General features: G+C 39.9%; 1 protein-coding gene across 2 annotated transcripts in view; it reads right to left on the minus strand.

The window, feature by feature from the left end:
• Positions 1 to 15,077, minus strand: part of LOC133464866 (A-kinase anchor protein 13) — a 164,825-nt gene that overhangs the window by 76,252 nt on the left and 73,496 nt on the right. For both annotated transcript variants that reach the window (XM_061747065.1, XM_061747058.1), the window contains one exon: positions 11,799 to 11,853. In XM_061747065.1, the coding sequence (XP_061603049.1) occupies positions 11,799 to 11,853 (55 nt within the window). The remainder of the gene's footprint in view (positions 1 to 11,798; positions 11,854 to 15,077) is intronic.

Raw genomic sequence — 15,077 nt, forward strand, 5'->3', positions numbered from 1 at the left:
TCCGGGAGATAAGGCAGCTAGTTTCAGGCCCGACTTCTTCAAACGTCGACCGCGCTGATGCGTCCTCGAGTCGATCTTTCACCCACCTGACTCCGGACACAAACAACTTCTAGCTCGTGTTCACTTTCCAAACCCTCAAACATCCGTCATTTCTCTCATTAAAAGATCTTAACCAGGTTTCTAACGGCAACCAGGCAACTGATGTGACTAATAAGCAGAGCTGGGTAGTAACGAGTTACATTTACTCCGTTACATTTACTTGAGTAAGTTTTGGGAAATGTTGTACTTTTAGGAGTAGTTTTGAATCACTATACTTTTTACTTTTACTTGAGTAGATTTGTGAAGAAGAAACTGTTCCTCTTCCTCCGCTACATTAGGCTACGTTGAGCTGTTACTTTTCTTTTATCCCTTTTATCCACGTACGCGTCAATCTCATGACATCACTGGGTGATTCTTTGGGAAAAATGTTTGTTTTTGCATGTTTTGTCACATTTACACAGACTCAAACACACACAGAGTTTCTATGAGTTCATGTTTGTTCTAGTTCTGCCTGGTTAAAAAAGAAAAGTACAAAGGCTTGACATTTTGTGCTACTTGTGCTTAATTTATGTTTTATTCTGTTATTATTTTATTTATTTTATTATTTATTAAAGTACTTGAATTTACTTTAAGATTATTTTAATTTAAGCTTTTTTTTATTTTTTATTTGATTTCAATTAATTTTATTATTTTATTGATTTAATTTTTAATTTGCCTGAAGATGATTATTTTGTACTTTTGTCTGTTTGAATGGTTGTGTTAAAAAAAATTAATCAATAAAACGTTACTTTAAGATTATTTTAATTTAAGCTATTTTTTATTTTTTATTTAATTTTAATTTATTTTATTATTTTATTGATTTAATTTGCCTGAAGATGATTATTTTGTACTTCTGTCTGTTTGAATGGTTGTGTTAAAAAAATAAATCAGACCTTACTCAACAGTTATTCAGTACTTGAGTAGTTTTTTCACCAAGTACTTTGTTAGTTTTACTCAAGTAATTATTTTCACTTTTTACTTCTACTTGAGTCATATTATTCTGAAGTAACAGTACTTTTACTTGAGTACAGTTTTTGGCTCCTCTACCAGCTCTGCTAATAAATAACAAATAATCTCATATCGTCCTGTCGTTCAGACACGAGCACCGAAGTGACGACGGGGTTTGATTCTGCAGATTTTGTACATTTAAGGACATGTACAGATGATATTCCGGGCGACTGAAAGAGGAAGACTGTTCTCAGCGGGCTTTCTTTAGCGAGCAGCCAGCAGCAACGATGAGGTCATAAAACCAACTTAGTTGTTTTGCATTATCACAGACGGCCATTTCTGTCCAGAAAGAGGAAATTATTCTTCGTCCCTCAGGATCTTTTTGCACTCATTGCTCTCGTGAGTGCAAGAGGAAGTGGCCTTTGTGTATGTGTACATGTGCTCGCCCTTCGAGGACTGGAAATCTGAGTAAAGCTGCAAACGGGGCAGAAACCACCACCGTTGGGTGATGAGTTTGTACTGAAACCCCCGGGGGGGAGGTGGTGGTTACTAAAGCTCTTCTCTTCAACGAGAATTAGGACTAAATATCGTCGTCAACGAACCTTCATCACCTGAGGAAAACGAGACGCAACGAAAATGCTGGTCATGTGACGATAACGATAATTAAATATATAATGCAATATCGTAGATGAATAAAAACCAGACTAAAATGTAGATTACAAAATAAAAACTCTGCTAAAATGTGTCTTCAATTTCGTTGACCAAAACGAGATGAAATGTTATAACAAAGATCCTTAATATACATAAATATTCAGAATTTGGGGGGCTGACTCTGACATGTCCATATTTTTAAATCAAGACTGCACCGCAACTCAAAATCTTAACAAGAATATTTGTCTTATTTCTAGTTAAAATGTCTCATTTTAGTAAAAAAAAAAACAAGACTCATCACTGGAAAAAACAACAATTTTCACCTGTTTCAAGTAGATTTTCACTTGAAATAAGTAGAAAAATCTGTCAGTGGAACAAGATTTTTTTGCTTGTAATGAGAAGATAAATCTTGTTCCACTGGCAGATTTTTCTACTTATTTCAAGTGAAAATTTACTTGAAAAAGGTGAAAATTGTCAAATAAGTTATTTTTCTGAGATTTTTTGACTAAAAATTTGACATTTTAACTAGAAATAAGACAAATATTCCTGGTCAGATTTTGAGTTTTTGCAGTGCTGACTCTGACACGTCCATATGTTTGAATCCAGACTGGAATTACATCATGTTAAACACTCGTGAGCGCTGACATGTCGACAGCAGAGTCAGTGTCCGTACGTAGAGCCGGTTCTGGTCTTGCTTTCAGGAACCGACCTGTCAATTATCCACCAGAGTCACCGCGGCTCTAACAGAACATGACGGCACCAGGTTCAGACGGAGGTGTTACTGGCTGTCACGTCATTTCTTCATTAAAATCAGCTTCCCCTTTTAGATACAAGATCAAATCGTGAAGAAGTGCCGGGTCGGACTGGGATCCGTCCTTTAACACGAGAGGATGCCGGGTGTCCGACTCAGACTCCGGCTCCTCACACCCGTAGACATATTTACGTATCCGCCCTATCGAGCACTGAGCCGTACGTCAACGTCTCCGCCATATTGGATGTTCAAGACTGCGCTGTAAACTAATACAAGTAAAGGGACTTAAGAAGAAATTACAGCGCATCATCAACAGAGCATCCAAAATCATTGCCTCACCCCTACCATCCCTTGAATCACTCTATCAAAAAAGGTCACTACGCAGAGCCCGCAAAATCATCTCTGATCCCACTCACCCCGCACACTATGCCTTCCAACTACTGCCCTCTGGGAGACGTTACAGGACAATTGCCTCACACACAACCCGCTTCAAAAACAGTTTCATTCCTACTGCAATCAATATCCTGAACTCCAATCGCTGAGGATTATGCATGGCCCCCTATAGTATTTTGAAATGTGTGTCTGTATGTATTTATGTTATATGTTTTATGTTTAAATATAATGTTGGAACCTGTACCAAGAAGCTGTACTGAGACCAGATTCCACCAGCCTGGCTGTGTGGTCATTAATAAATTATTATTATTATTATTATTTTCATAAAGCGCCTTTCTACAAAGAAATGTACGTTTTACGTCTCATTTATTCATTCACACACGCACTAATATACTTGGGAAACAGTTAGGCACCAAATATAATATATTTAATTTTCTCAGATGGCAAAAATAAGAACTTTATTGATCCCACATAGGAGTAATTCATGTTCTATCAGCTATAGAGAACAAGGTAGTGCCGAAAAACAATAAATATCCCCCTCACAAAAATAAGAAAAATATAGAAACATATTTTCTCATTAACAAAGCATATTTTACATTTTTACACATTACATTTTATTGTTATTTTATTGTCTGAAAAATGGTTCAAATATGTTATTTAATTGTGTTAATTGTCTGAAAAATGGCAAAAATAAGAACTTTAGTGATCCCACATAGGAGTAATTCATGTTATATCAGCTATAGAGAACAACGTAGTGCCGAAAAACAATATATATCCCCTCTCACAAAAATAAGAAAAATAGAGAAACATATTTTCTCATCAACAAAACAAATTTTAATTTAACATATTTTAATCATTTTTCAGACAATAAATTAACATTTGAACCATTTTTCAGACAATAAAATAACTGAAAAAAATCTTCAGAAAAAAAAAGATTCAAATATGTTATTATGTTACTTGAAAAATTTAAAATATGTTTATGTAAAATATGCTTTGTTGGTGAGAAAATATGTTTCTCTATTTTTCTTATTTTTGTGAGGGGGGCAGGATATTTATTGTTTTTCGGCACTACCTTGTTCTCTATAGCTGATATAACATGAATTTCTTTGTAGAAAGGCGCTTTATGAAAATAAGTCCATTTACTTGTATTAGTTTACAGTCTTGAACATCCAATATGGCGGCGACGTTGACGTATCACAGCAGCGGGCAGGAACACTCGATGGGGCGTCTACGTTTAAATGTCTATGCTCACACCGCTCCACCAAAACTAACGAGGAACTGTGAGCTTTGACAGCCGTCATTTTCCTCCCTTCGGTCATAAACAGACCACACACACACACACACACACACACACACACACACACACACACACACACACACACACACACACACACACACACACACACACACACACACACACACACACACACACACACACACACACACACACACACACACACACACACACACACACACACACACACACACACACACACACACACGCCTGATGAGTCAGTAGCGGCTGGTGAATGTGAGTCAGGTCATGCATTTAATCAGTCAGAGTCACTAGCTGCCCCGGCACACTCAGGTTAGCAGTGTCACACTTTTCTACTCTGCTCAACTAAAGTCTGGCACTTTTCCACTAGTACCTACTCAGCCCCATTCTGGTTCATTTTATTCCAACGGCAGCAGAAGTCTGTTTCCTGATCCAACTCTGAGGTGCAGATGTTCATAAACCTGGTGCTGAGGAGAGAATTAAAAAGATCTAGACGGAGATAAGGAACGACCAGATCTACCAGGAGATCTGTCTCTTCATAGCTGCTCGCGGCTCCAGCTGACTTTTCAGCAGCACTGAGACAAACTAAAAAAAAAAAAGTGTTGCCGCTTGAAGCTTCTCTCACTCTCATTTTTTAACTTGATATCGAACACAAGTCACAGATCCAGCAGCACATCTATCATCTCCTCCAGGTTCTACATCTTTAGTGTTGTTGTCTTCTCCGTTTAGATCACACAATCAAATACGTCACAGCAGCTTCTCCAACCTCCTACTTCTGCTGCAGGTGCTGGATTGTAGTGGAAAAGAAACCAGGACAAGTTGAGCCGAGTAGGTTCTAGTGGAAAAGTGCCATAAGTTACCACCTTTAAGGGGCAAAGTGCAGTTCTTCACAACCATCTGGAGGTTAAAAAGTAGTTCATAAAAAAAGAAAAGCCTTTATTTTGCCTGAAATAAAATAAAATAACTCATGTAAGAGTACAGACTGCCAGCGAGGTGTAGCGGCCCGTCTGGGTCTTTGTTTCTACTCTGAATATATTAAGCAGGGAGCTGATCAATGAGCTTTGGATGAGATTTCAGATTGATTTACTTTATTTCATCACAGACCCCTAAACATAGACAAACGTACTGACGGTCATGAACAAGCTCAGGTATTTAGCTCATTAGCCGGGACATCAGCGATGTTCCTCATCACCCCAAACACAAATGCAAAGAAACATAAAAGGCTTTAGATATCAGTTAACAATGGGCCGCACAATATTACCCAATTACCTCCTCTGGAATAATATTTAACAATATACAGCACAACAGTGTGAAATATGAGCTGCAGCTTCGCTCCAACCTCCTACTTCATCTCCTGATACTGGATTGTTATGGAAAAGAAACTTGCCGAGTTGAGATGAGCCGAGTAGGTGCTGGTGGAAAAGTGCCAGTAGAGTCAAAATGCAGAAAAGGGTGTGAGAAAAATGAAGTCCACACCCCCCACCTCCATAACTAATAAGAAGAAGAGGACGAGCTGTTGCAGCTCATCGTTTGGGAGGATTTCTGAGGCCGTGCAGCTCAGAGAATCTGCAAAAACCCCACGACTACCTGTCAGACTCTGTACGCCTCAGTTAATGTGATGGTGATTAAAATCACCAGCAGTGGAAAGAGTGTGGTTTGTGTAGAAGGAAAAAAGCTATTAGTGATAACACATAATGCAAAGAACAGGTATATGATAATATTATTAGTGCAAATGTGTCAAAGAAGTTGGTTAAAGGCTTAATTTTTCACTAAATTAGCAGCAAAATCAGCTCAACACTGGAGATAGTTTGCTCATAACTGACCAGGGGAATGTTTTATTCAGCAGCTGAAGCGTGACTTTAGTCTATATTCACTTTATTAACATTCAGTTTAACATGTCATGTGACTGTAAACAAAGCCGGGATCATTGTGGATGATTACATTAATCCAGAATTAATTCTACAGTAAATTCGAAGGCTTTCTCTACGTTTCCAGCAGAAGTGTCAAGTAACAAAGTACAAATACTTGGTTACCTTACTTAAGTAGAAATTTTGGTTATCTATACTTCACTGGAGTAATTATTTTTCAGACGACTTTTTACTTTTACTCCTTACATTTTCACGCAATTATCTGTACTTTTTACTCCTTACATTTTAAAAACAGCCTCGTTACTCTATTTCATTTCAGCCTTTAAATAAAAACTATCCAGTTAAATTGCTCCATCCGGATAGAGTGAATTTGGTTGTGGTTGTTTCAGATGTTCTTGTCCAGTTTTGTTCTTACATCCGTTCCCTCAGATTCCTGCAACTAAACTTGGATGTTCATTCCAATAAAGGTTAGGATAAATGATAACATGAACATGAAGTTTGACTTTTTGCACCATTACAATATTTATAGACAACTAGTCATCATATCTGCTGCTCTCTGAAACACATGTTAATGCTCAATAGTACACATATATGCTTCTTTAATATATTTACATTATACTAAGATACATTCATTTTCAATGGCTTTTGTACGGTGGCCGAGACCCGCCATTGCTGAAAATAAAATAAACGCTGCAAATAAAAAGAAAAGCCAATGCAAATAAAATAAATGCTGCAAATATAAAGAAACGCCGCTGCAAATAAGAAAAAAAACCACGCAAATAAAAAACCCACAACGGAAGTGAATTACCGGGGACTATTTTTCCTGATGCACCGGTGTTTTTACGTGAAAGAAGAAGAAGACGAAGAGGACGTAAGTGAAAAGGAAGACTTAAGAAGAGCGAGGAACAACGAACGAGAAAATACGTGAAAAGGTTAGTGTTCAACGTTGCTACGTGTAATTTCTAATGTGTAAGGCCATGTAGCCCCAGGTGCATCGGCAAAAATAGTCCCCGGTAATTCACTTCCGTTGTGGCTTTTTTATTTGCATCGTTTTTTTTATTTTCTTTGCTAAGCGTTTATTTTATTTGCAGCGGCGTTTGTTTCTGTTTGCAGCGTTACTTTCATTTTCAGCAATGGCGGGTCTCGGCCACCGTACTTTTGTCCTTAATGGCTTTTTTCCCCCTTACATTACTTTTACTTTTATACTTTAAGTAGTTTTGAAACCAGTACTTTTATACTTTTACTTGAGTAAAAAACTTGAGTTGATACTTCAACTTCTACAGGAGTATTTTTAAACTCTAGTATCTAAAGGTCTGGAGGCTGATGCACACCTAAAAAAGACTTGGTGAAACAGGTGCGTAGGAGTAGGTAGGAGTGAATCAAGGAAAAAAAGGGGGTCTCCCGCACACTGTAAGGTCAAGTGCAAAAAACTTTAATAGGGTAAACAAAAAAGCAACGTTTCGGTCCACAGGACCTTTCTCAAGCAGAGATTTTTAAAAGAAAGAACATTTCAGGTACATATATGGCCTACTATAGATGGGACAGCCAACCCCCCTCCCGACCTCTATGTGACTTTTAGGATACCAGGCATGGACTTACTATGACTACTTTCTTTCATCCATGCACAGTGAGGTGTTTTTTGTGTTTAAAACCGTATCAACATATGTACTGTAACTTTATGACCGGCATGGTCTTACGATGACTATGATCCTCCTTTCCATGCACTGTTATTGTAAGTTTTTAAAATAATCAAGGCTATTTCCCTTGGTATAGTACATGCATTGTATCTTTACTTTTTCTACTCTTTATTTGTCCGCTATTGTGTTAATATACACTTGTGAGTGTTCCTGTCTTGACAGAGGTGAGATTAATTTTACAGGTACAACCCCTGGGCGGAGCTGCAATACAATCACCACTAGTTGCCTACAGCTGCAGGTCCTCTTGCGACCCCCCACTGACCCAGCCGGTGATTGGCTGTCCCATCTATAGTAGGCCATATATGTACCTGAAATGTTCTTTCTTTTAAAAATCTCTGCTTGAGAAAGGTCCTGTGGACCGAAATGTTGCTTTTTTGTTTACCCTATTAAAGTTTTTTGCACTTGACCTTACAGTGTGCGGGAGACCCCCTTTTTTTCCTTGATTCAACTCTAGTATCTATACTTCTACCTGAGTGATGAATGTGAATACTGAAGACATCTCTGGTTTCCAGACGTGTTTTTAGCTGAAATGTCCGTTCTGACTAATAAATACCTGCAGGGAGACAAAGGGCGAGATGCCCACGAGGATGGAAGTGATGTAAGCGGGTAAGGAAGTCCCACCCTTCCCCTCCGTCCACCTCTCCCTCCTTCCCTACACTATCTTTCTCTTTCCATCACTTTCTTTCTCCCCGTCTTTCTTTTTCAGACAGTTTCTCCCTCCATCACCCAGAGTGATGGTTCTCCTGCTTTGTGCCGCTGATAAACGGTAGTTTGCTCTCAGCCTGATTGATCCGTTGCTCTTGTTTTAGACGGGTCCGTCTGAACAGATTCATCTTGTGAAGGTCAGATTCTTTATTCCTGCTCCGGCACAGAGAGGACGGACAAATCAGCGCCCGCTCTTTTAATGTTCAGGTTGTAACAGGGCGTAGGAGAAACCCTCTGCTCGTTGCCAGGTCTTATAATTAAGTAAATAGGAGCCGGGATGAACAGCACATGACACACTACAGTATTTACGAGGGTGAGCTGTAGGAGCAGGGTGTGAACGTGAGCAACGCCCCATGATCCAATACTGGGACCGTTGTTGAACTGATGATTTTCTGCAGGAGTTCTGTCCTGCTCGTCGGCACAACGTTGCTTCGGTTCTGCGAGGTTTTCAGGAGTTTTTACAGGATTATCTCAGAAAATTAGAATATTGTGATTAGGGCTGGGCGATTTTGGACAAAAATAAAATCCCGATTTTTTTTCTCTGAAAACCCGATTTTTGATTTCGATTTTTTTGGAAAAACTACAAAAGACAATGGAATAAATTGTTTCAAATATTTTATCTTTTTTTTTAAAGAAAAAAAGCAAATTAATGTCCCTATTGGGAATGAAGTGCAATTGAAAGATCCTGTAAATCCTCCTTGAGTTTAGTAAAGTGACAACATTTACAATTTTCTTGACCAAACAAAGATGACTAGACGAGCTCCGTCTGTAATGCAGCTGCAAAAAAGGAAAATCGATTTTCCGATTTTCCTTTCTTTAACATCATCTTGATTAATAAATCCGATTTAGATTTTAAATCCATTAATCGCACAGCCCTATAAAGTTCTTTATTTTCTGTTAATGCAATTAAAAAAACAAAAATGTCATACATTCTGGATTCATTACAAATCATCTGAAATATTGCAAGCCTTTTATTATTTTAATATTGCTGATCATGGTTTACAGTTTAAGATTCCCAGAATATTCAAATTTTTTGAGATAGGATATTTGAGTTTTCTTAAACTGTAAGCCATGATCAGCAATATTAAAATAATAAAAGGCCTGCAATATTTCAGTTATTTATTTATTATTTTATTTATTATTTATTGGATCCCCATTAGTCCTCATAAATATGAAGACTATTCTTCCTGGGGTCCACATTAAATCAAGCAATTAATCAAAAATACAGCATTTATACAAAGAATTGCATGGATCAATCAACCTGAAAATATTAACATGAATTTCTCAGTGCATATGAACATTAAATAATACTACTACTGATAATAATAATAATAATAATAATAATAATAATAATAATAATAATAATAATAATAATATGAACATTGAATAATACAATGCAAATTAATATAAATTACAGAGTACAATGTAATGTACAGAGTACAATGTAAATTAATAAGTAACCTGATTGATAGAAGTTGATTTGTAATGAATCTAGAATGTATGACATTTTTGTTTTTGTAATTGCATTACAGAAAATAAAGAACTTTATCACAATATTCTAATTTTCTGAGACAGTCCTGTATCCGGGCAGCATGTCCATCAGGCCGGGGTCACGACTATGACTCTGATTCATTCTGATCCAGATTTGCTGGTGTGTTCGCGTCACCACCGTGTTTCAGCTCCAGCTTCACAACCTTGGTCTCACGTCTGACTGCAGAACACTCTGTTCTCTAAAAGGAGTTCAGACTTGTTGCTTCAGCGGCTGCAGAACAAGCCCAGAATCCCCTCGCTGGAATAAAGTGTTAGAGCTGACGTGAACTTGGTTTTCACTGAAAACCAGAGGTGTCAAGTAACAAAGTACAAATACTTCGTTACCTTACTTAAGTAGAAATTTTGGTTATCTATACTTCACTGGAGTAATTATTTTTCAGACGACTTTTTACTTTTACTCCTTACATTTTCACACAATTATCTGTACTTTTTACTCCTTACATTTTAAAAACAGCCTCGTTACTCTATTTCATTTGGGCCTTTAATAAAAACTATCCAGTTAAATTGCTCCATCCGGATAGAGTGAATTTGGTTGTGGTTGTTTCAGATGTTCTTGTCCAGTTTTGTTCTTACATCCGTTCCCTCAGATTCCTGCAACTAAACTTGGATGTTCATTCCAATAAAGGTTAGGATAAATGATAACATGAACATGAAGTTTGACTTTTTACACCATTACAATACTTATAGGCAACTAGTCATCATATCTGCTGCTCTCTGAAACACATGTTAATGCTCAATAGTACACATATATGGTTCTTTAATATATTTATATTAACACATGTTAATGCTCAATAGTACACATATATGCTTCTTTAATATATTTATATTAACACATGTTAATGCTCAATAGTACACATATATGCTTCTTTAATATATTTGCATTATACTAAGATACATTCATTTTCAATGGCTTTTGTCCTTAATGGCTTTTTCCCCCTTACATTACTTTTACTTTTATACTTTAAGTAGTTTTGAAACCAGTACTTTTATACTTTTACTTGAGTAAAAAACTTGAGTTGATACTTCAACTTCTACAGGAGTATTTTTAAACTCTAGTATCTATACTTCTACCTGAGTAATGAATGTGAATACTGAAGACACCTCTGCCGAAAACAAATATTGGTTTGTTTGCGTGACTGAATGAGCTGCAGAAGTTTAGTGGTTTGATCAAACGGAGCTTTACCGACTTCAGATGTCAAGTTATTCAAACTAATGGAACAGAACACCAAACTTTACTAACACATCATCACCAAACATGTGACATTTAGCCACAATCTTGTCTCCAGCACGTCAAAACTGCATCAATCAATCAATCATTTAAGGTTCTCAAAGATGTAGACAAAAGGAAAAGCAGCTCATTGTTGTCATCATATCTTCATACCTCTGAATGTCAGCCACTCTCTGCTGTCAAACTGGCCAAATTGACAAAATCAGGAGAGATCCGTGAAATCGTGGAGCATTAATTCCAGGATAATCTAAGAAAAATAACACCTTAAAGTCTCACGTAGCGCCAGAATCCTGACAGCAGCGGCTGCTCGGCTCTGCTGACAGATCAGGATCCCACAAGAGAAATGTGCTGCTTCTATTCAATAGCTCAAACAATACGAGTGCTTTTCTTTGTGCCAGCGATAGCTGGGCCGTCTGAGAAAGCACAAGGCCAAACATCAGTCCTGCCGCTGCAGAGGAATGAGTTTCAGACCCAGAAACGGCCCCGGTCCGACGCAAACGTCCCTGAGAGGAAGTAACTCTTCTGGGTAGGAATTAACAAACACGCCCACGCGACAGAGACACTCTTCAGGAGAAAAAACCCTAGTAAAAAGAAATGAAAGATACTAAAATTGCTGGCGTAAAGCGGCGGAGACACGGCCGGGAGCTCTTACCCGAGTGCTGAGCGCTGCAGGGCTGATGGAACGACGCCTCTCTGTCTCGGTGGATCTGCAGAGAAACAGGAAGACACTGAATCAGTCTCGCCAACATGTGATCATCACCCACAAAGAAGTAATGATGCTGAACGGCGTGTGTGTGTTAGGAAGCGCCGCTCGGTACACAGGATGGGAGGAAACGAGAAGACTCCCCTGCAGCAGCACTGGCCGCTGAGCTGCAGAGAAACAGCTCTGGACCGGCCGAAGAGTCGGCACGCAACAGATGACACCAATGACACACACACACACACACACACACACACACACACACACACACACACACACACACACACACACACACACACACACACACACACACACACACACACACACACACACACACACACACACACACACACACACACACACACACACACACACACACACACACACACACACACGGAGCGTGTCAGAGTGCTGTGGTCGCTGCAAACACACAACACTGTGGTTTTGCTTCCTCTGTGGTCGGGCGTCTAGAAAACAGCTGTGTGTGAATGTGAGACAGAAACGGCTTAAGCTGCAAGGGCCACAGGCCCCGACCCCCCCACACACCCACGACCCCCACCCACGACCCCCACCTATGACCCCCACCCACCTCCACATAGCTGGGAGGGAATATGTCAAAAATCATGAAAATCGTGCACTTGGTGACAAGTTTTTGATATTTAGCATGGTGTTAGTCATGGGCGGCGGGTAATGAAGGCTAGGGAAGGCTAAGCCTCCCCAAATACAATGCCAGGTATTTTGCAAAAATGATATAATATGTGCGCAACATTAATAAAAAGCTGCAATATTGCACAAATGCACAGCCAGCAGCGCTCCTTTCAAAACACAACACAAAGCTCCAAGTCAAGAACAAGATGGATATACGTTCATTTTTTAAACCAAAAGAGAAACAGACACAAAACATTGCCGAAGCTGCTGCCAATTTGACAGTGTGAGTCGGAGGAGAGCGACTGCCACCGCGTCAGCGACCCCCCCAGTGTCTAACACCGGCTCACCTGATGGTGCAACTGGCCATATGAGCAGCGATGACCCGGGAGGAGGAGGAGACTGCACTGCCGGTAATCCTGCTATTATATTGGTCAAATTATGCTCAAATCATTGTTACGCAACTGTTTTGAGTGAAAAAAAACCTCCAAACTTTGCGCGGGCGCGAGGATTCCTCCCTGTATATAGCTTCACCAAATATTTCAGTCACCCCCCACCTATGGTGTTAGTTATGGACATTAGGTTTTCAAAAACCACCACAAACAAATTGGGACGGCCCCTAGTGGCCGGTTTGCTCCTAGATTGTTGTATATTGTCACTTTCTCTACTTTTTTGGTGCTAGGAATATAATTCTGAGATAAATTTCCTATTTCAAGGTCATGTTGAAGGTCAGATTTAATTTTCAAGGTAATTTTTTGCCCAAAAAACTCTAGAATTAAGTCAAATAGAAATATCATATAGGGCTTTAGACCCATATTTTCACCCCCAAGGAATGCAGTTTTCTGTTTATTGGACAGGTCACTATCGCTGTAGTGTCAACCTCATTGGGTGAGAACAGTGACTTCATTCAGGCTTAAGATGAACAGAACCTCAGAACTAAGTCACAGTGAAAGAATAGGATTTTATTAAAATAACACAAAAAACATCAGCTGTGGATATTTAAACTCAACACCAAACAAACAAACCGGCCACTAGGGGGGTGGCCCAATTGTTTGTCCATAACTGTGTCCATAAATAACACCATGCTAAATATTAAAGACTTGTCACCAAGTGCACAATTTTCATGAATTCCCTCCCTGTGCAACTTCAGCGACAGGCTGCACGTGAACCTAACGCAGCCCGTGAGAGGCTCGTTGGTTGAACAGACTCCATAAATGACATGTAGGTGAAGAGGACTAACTTCAACTTAGCATGAGCCTCATAAAGCAGAAACAGATTAATTGTATATTAAAGCAGTATATTATATATTCCTGAGCAGAAACCCCCAGAACAAAAGCCCCGTTGTTTAGATGTGGAAGTGAGAATAGATGTTACTTCTTCAACAGAACTTCTGTCATCTATAGATTGTTTCTTAGTCTGTTTTAATTCTTCCAGTTGAGCTCCGCCCTCAGTAAACTCAGGTTAAGGCTCAGATCAACAGGCTTTAGCAATATCCTTTAAACCTGGCTGAACAAAACCTGCTCAGAGGACTCTAGACACGTAAACGGATCTCTAATCTGAGCCACGGCCAGAATTAAGCAGGATGACCTGCTGAAACCACAGAGATGCAGGTCCAGATCAGGCACTGGAGGTTGCCACGGTAACCACCCAACGGATTCTGCAGCTGAGATGAAATCAGTGTAAAGATGGGACGTTTGTGGACCTTTTTACAGAATATTCGGTACCGGGCTACTTTCTCCCATCATTATGACGGCCGACTGAAAACTTCACATGAAAACTTCCATGGATTGGACTTTTCCTGCGGGAGACACGGCCGGCCCGTCTCTGCGGGGAATCCCCCGTCAGCGCTGCCGAGCTCCGCTCCGTTTCCACCAGTCTGGCCCACTTCTCTGGGCTCATCTACTCTCTAGTCCTCATCAGAGCCGGTCCACACCCGTGTTGTTCCCGTCGCCGGCACAGAAGCTGTTTGAGCCGTTTCTCTGTGTCCCAGAACCCCCGGCTCCAGTCAGGACGGGCCCGGTGAACGCTGGGTTGAATGCTGGGCGAAATGGAGTGACGGAGAAGTCCGAAGGTTCACGACGGAGTCACGGTGACGGCGTGTGTTCTGCGTTGGTGTAGCGCAGAACCATAATTCAGGCTTAAAGCCGAGGCAGGATGACACCAGCTGCAGGGATCATTTCAGATATTAAGGGTCCTTTGGCGTCGTCATACAGTTGTTAGAGGTGCAGAAAGTTGTCAGATATTCGTGTGTCAAACTGTCCAAAGCTGCACTGTATTATTAAATACTATTAGGCTTCTCAACCCACCCCTGAGGCATGTGAGAGAACTAAACTTATTATGGATGAGGTGACTAATGCTAGGAACATAAATCACCTCCTGTTGACCCTTCGGCCTGAGCGGCAGTTCTGCTGATGTTTACCAGCTCGAGTCCGTGACTGTCTCACTAACATGAGATGGCTGGTCATCTGAGGCCCTCTAGTCCCCCCACCCATGTCCCGGTCCAGGTCTTATAGGAGAGTCATCTGTTCCTGCTCTTATCAACAGCAGACAGGCCTCAGGTGTGGTTAATCCATTTCTTAAACATGC

This window comes from Cololabis saira, chromosome 2 (assembly GCF_033807715.1).
Source record: "Cololabis saira isolate AMF1-May2022 chromosome 2, fColSai1.1, whole genome shotgun sequence".
Lineage (NCBI taxonomy): Eukaryota > Metazoa > Chordata > Actinopteri > Beloniformes > Belonidae > Cololabis > Cololabis saira.